A 3791-nucleotide genomic window follows, 5' to 3' on the forward strand; every position below is an offset into this window, starting at 1 on the left:
AGACTTGGGTCAGGTGCACCCTAGTCCTCAAAGTGACATCTTTGCATTTTAACATATTATAGAAGTCTTTAGCAGCAGCTTTACCCAATGCAATACATCACTTGATTTCTTGACTGCTGCTTCCATGGCTGTTGATTGTGGATCCAAGTAAAATGAATTCCTTTGCAACTTCAATAAATAGAGGGAAATAGCAAAAACCTTTAGTTGTTTTGATACCAGTGTAACTATGGTCCGGATTTTTAAAAACTTTTCAGTGTTAACCATGAACAATTAAAAATGTATGCCACACAAAAATGATATGTGCCTTCAGTATTTAAAAGTCCTGAAATACATAAAAATAGCCCAATAAATGATCAATTAAATATGTAATTAAATAAATCATTAACTTTGGGTAAAACAGTCTGAGATATTTCCCTCCTGAATTTAGAACAAGTAACATACATGGTTGAATATGATGGTCTATACAACAAACACTTGGACTATCAGGTAAGTTCCTAATTTTGTACAATTATTTAAGCATATGTGTTACTTGAAGTGATTTGAAAATACACAAAACAACTTGTACCCTCCTTTATTTAGATGCTTCTCAAACTCAGTAATTGACTACTCAGTCTCCTCATTGCCATCTTCATGTCTTTGTTTCTCAATGTGTAGATGGTAGGATTTAAGATAGGTGTAACCAAAAAGTCCGAAACGGCAACAAATTTATCCACTGGTACAGTGGGAAATGGCCACACATAGATAAAGATGGATGGTCCAAAGAACAAAACCACCACAGTGACGTGAGCTGACAAAGTAGAGAGGGCCTTGGACAAGTCATTTGAAGAGTGTTTCCATACAGTGACCAAGATGAAGATGTAAGAGAAAATCAACAAGAAGAAGGTTCCCATGGAAATGAACCCACTGTTGGCAGTAACAACGAACTCCATTTTGAAAGTGTCTGTGCAGGAAAGTTTGATAAACCAAGGTAGATCACAGTAAAAGCTGTCTATCTCATTAGGGCCACAAAAATGCAAATGAACAACAAATGCTAGCTGAACCACAGAGTGAATGACACCAATAATCCAAGCACCAACCAGAAGCCAAATGCACATCCGTGGACTCATGATGGTCAGGTAGTGAAGGGGCTTACATATGGCCACATATCTGTCAAAGGCCATGGCTGTGAGCAGCACCATCTCAGATCCACCCAGGACATGAAGCATAAAAATCTGGAAGACACATCCCTGGAATGATATGGTGTTTTGCCCAGAGTACAGGTCAGATATCATCTTAGGGACCGTTAATGTAGAAAGACACAGATCAATAAATGAGAGATTGGCTAACAGAAGGTACATAGGGGAATGTAAATGAAGGTCAAATATCACTATAAACACAACCAGGAGATTTCCAAGCACAATTGATATATATAAAATGGTAGAGCAGGAAAGAAGAAAATGCTGCATTGGCCTAGAGGTAGAAAGTCCCAGGAACACAAATTCAGACACTACGGAATAATTTGTTATATTCATCGACTTGCCTGTGTTACCTAAAAAAAAAAAGAACCAGAGATAGTGAAAGAATCAGATGGAATTTCATTTGAAACTCTAGTATTAAACAAACATTTTCACCAACAGCCACAAAAGTCCTTCTGAAAAAAAAATAAAAATACGTTAGTTTATTCATTTAACAAATATTAATTCAACAGCTACCATGAACACCTCCCATAAACCAAGCATTATGTTACATTCTGGGATAAAACATAGACCCTGCCTTAAAGTAGTTTGCTGTTTACTAGTGAAGCTAGACATTAAGCAACTAATCATGTAAGTATACGATTATAATGGTGATAATTGGTTTTAATGGAGATAAATCATGTGAAGAAAAGAACAAGTGCCATGAGAACAATGAGAGCTCATAACAGTGCTATCTGTTCTGATCTAAAAGATGACATCTGTGTTAAGAGCTAAATGATGAACAGAAGTTAACCAGGTAAGAAAGACTAGTAAGAGTGATCTAGGTAAAGGAAAAGTCAGAAGCATGAAAAAATGGATCAATTTGGAATAAATAAAAGGTCAGTAAGTTTCAGGACAAGAAGAACCTTATAGTATGTGTTAAGGATTTGGTCTATATGTTAGAAGTGATAAAAGCCATTGAGGCAGAACAGTGAAATAATCATATTTGTTCTTTAAGAAACTTACAGTAGCTGCCTTCATGGTACAATGGTTAAACCCTCAGTTGCTGACTGAAAAAGATTGGGAATTTCAACCCACCAGCAGCTCTACGTGAGAAAAGACATGGTGATCTGCTCCCTTAAAGATTACAGCCTATGGAACATGGTGGAGTAGTCAGATACTTCATAGTGCCCCTCTTACAACAAAGACCCAAGAAAACAAGTGAATTGGATATAGATGACAATTTTGGAACTCTGAGCATCAAAGACAAGTCCAAAGAATAAAACCGAGTGCCAAGTGGAAGGAGAGACAGTATAAAAACCGTGGATACAGAGAAATACAAATTGCCAGAGCCCTGCTAGCTAAACCTGTGCAGCATGGCCATATTGAGACAAAGCAAGTAGTGTTCCCAGCCAAACCCCTCTAACCTGGTACAGCCAAGCAGAGAGACTCTGCTCACACATTCAGAGCCAGGCAGGAGTGCTTCCTGCCCTGCAAAACTTAAGTGCACACACCCCACTCACCACGACCAGCTCTGTCCCCTGTGCCAGAGGCCCATGGATCTGTGAAACTGCCACCCTCCTTGCCTATGCCCCTTCCCCACATGTGATAGCAGCCCAGTGACACCCACCACCACCCAGCCATCTAAGCCAGGAGCTCATGGACAGGAGGAGCCCACCCCTTCACTCAAACGCTTGCACTGAGGGCCCACGGACCAACAGCATCTCCTATCCCTTTCAGCCACCCCAACTGGGGGTTTGATGATGAATAGTTCCTCCCACTCCCTTTGGTCACCTACACCAGGGGTTTGAGGGCTGGCAGTAGCTCCCACCTATGCTGGGGATTTCAGGGCTGGTAGTAGCCCCTAATCCCTCCAGCCACTCATGCCAGGGGTCTGAGGGCCAGCAGCGCCTTCTGCTCTATCCAGCCATCCAGGCTGGGAACCTGAGGGCTGGTGGTGCAATGGAGTGACATTTATGAAACCTTAAAAGAAAAAAAAAATTGCCAGCAAAGAATTATATACCCAGCAAAATTGTCTCTCAAATACAGTGGTGAAATTAGGACATTCTCAGATAAACAGAAATAAAGGGAATTTGTAGAACGCAGACGAAACTTAACAAGAAATATTAAATAAAGTCCATCAGATAGAGAATCAACAACATCAGACAACAACCTGAGATCAGGACACAGGACAATATTAGCCACATACCAACACAGATAAAGAATTCTCAAAAAGAAAACAAAGTTAAAAGAAAGAAAATGCGGAATGAGAGATGTCACTCTGTAAATGATGACAACTATAAAACAAAAGAAAAAAGGGGAAAAATGGTGCAGTTAAAGAATTTTCACATGAAGAACTTAAGGCAATATCAGGAAATAAAAGACTAGCTTAAACTTAGGAAGGAAAAGGTTAATTTCAAGGTAACCACAAAGAGAGTTAACAAACCTACTAATCAAATAAAAGACGAGAAAAAAAAAAAAACTCAGTAAACACAAAAGTAAGAATGAGAAAAATGAAAAGAAAATCCACAAACAAAAAGTACTTAGCACAGAAAATTAAGCAGGAAAAAGAAACATCAACACCACACATCCACATACAAACCAAAACAAAACCAAACCCTCTGCCATAGAGTCGAT

The 3791-nt window shown here is 39.3% G+C and overlaps 1 protein-coding gene across 1 annotated transcript; it reads right to left on the bottom strand.

The window, feature by feature from the left end:
* Positions 1 to 534: 534 nt before the first annotated feature.
* On the bottom strand, positions 535 to 1511 carry LOC126084684 (olfactory receptor 4F15-like). Its single transcript, XM_049899328.1, has one exon. It carries the CDS (start codon positions 1509 to 1511, stop codon positions 576 to 578), a length of 936 nt encoding a protein of 311 aa, XP_049755285.1. The 3' UTR covers positions 535 to 575.
* Positions 1512 to 3791: the final 2280 nt, after the last annotated feature.

The sequence above is a fragment of the Elephas maximus genome, chromosome 10 (assembly GCF_024166365.1).
Source record: "Elephas maximus indicus isolate mEleMax1 chromosome 10, mEleMax1 primary haplotype, whole genome shotgun sequence".
Classification (NCBI taxonomy): domain Eukaryota; kingdom Metazoa; phylum Chordata; class Mammalia; order Proboscidea; family Elephantidae; genus Elephas; species Elephas maximus.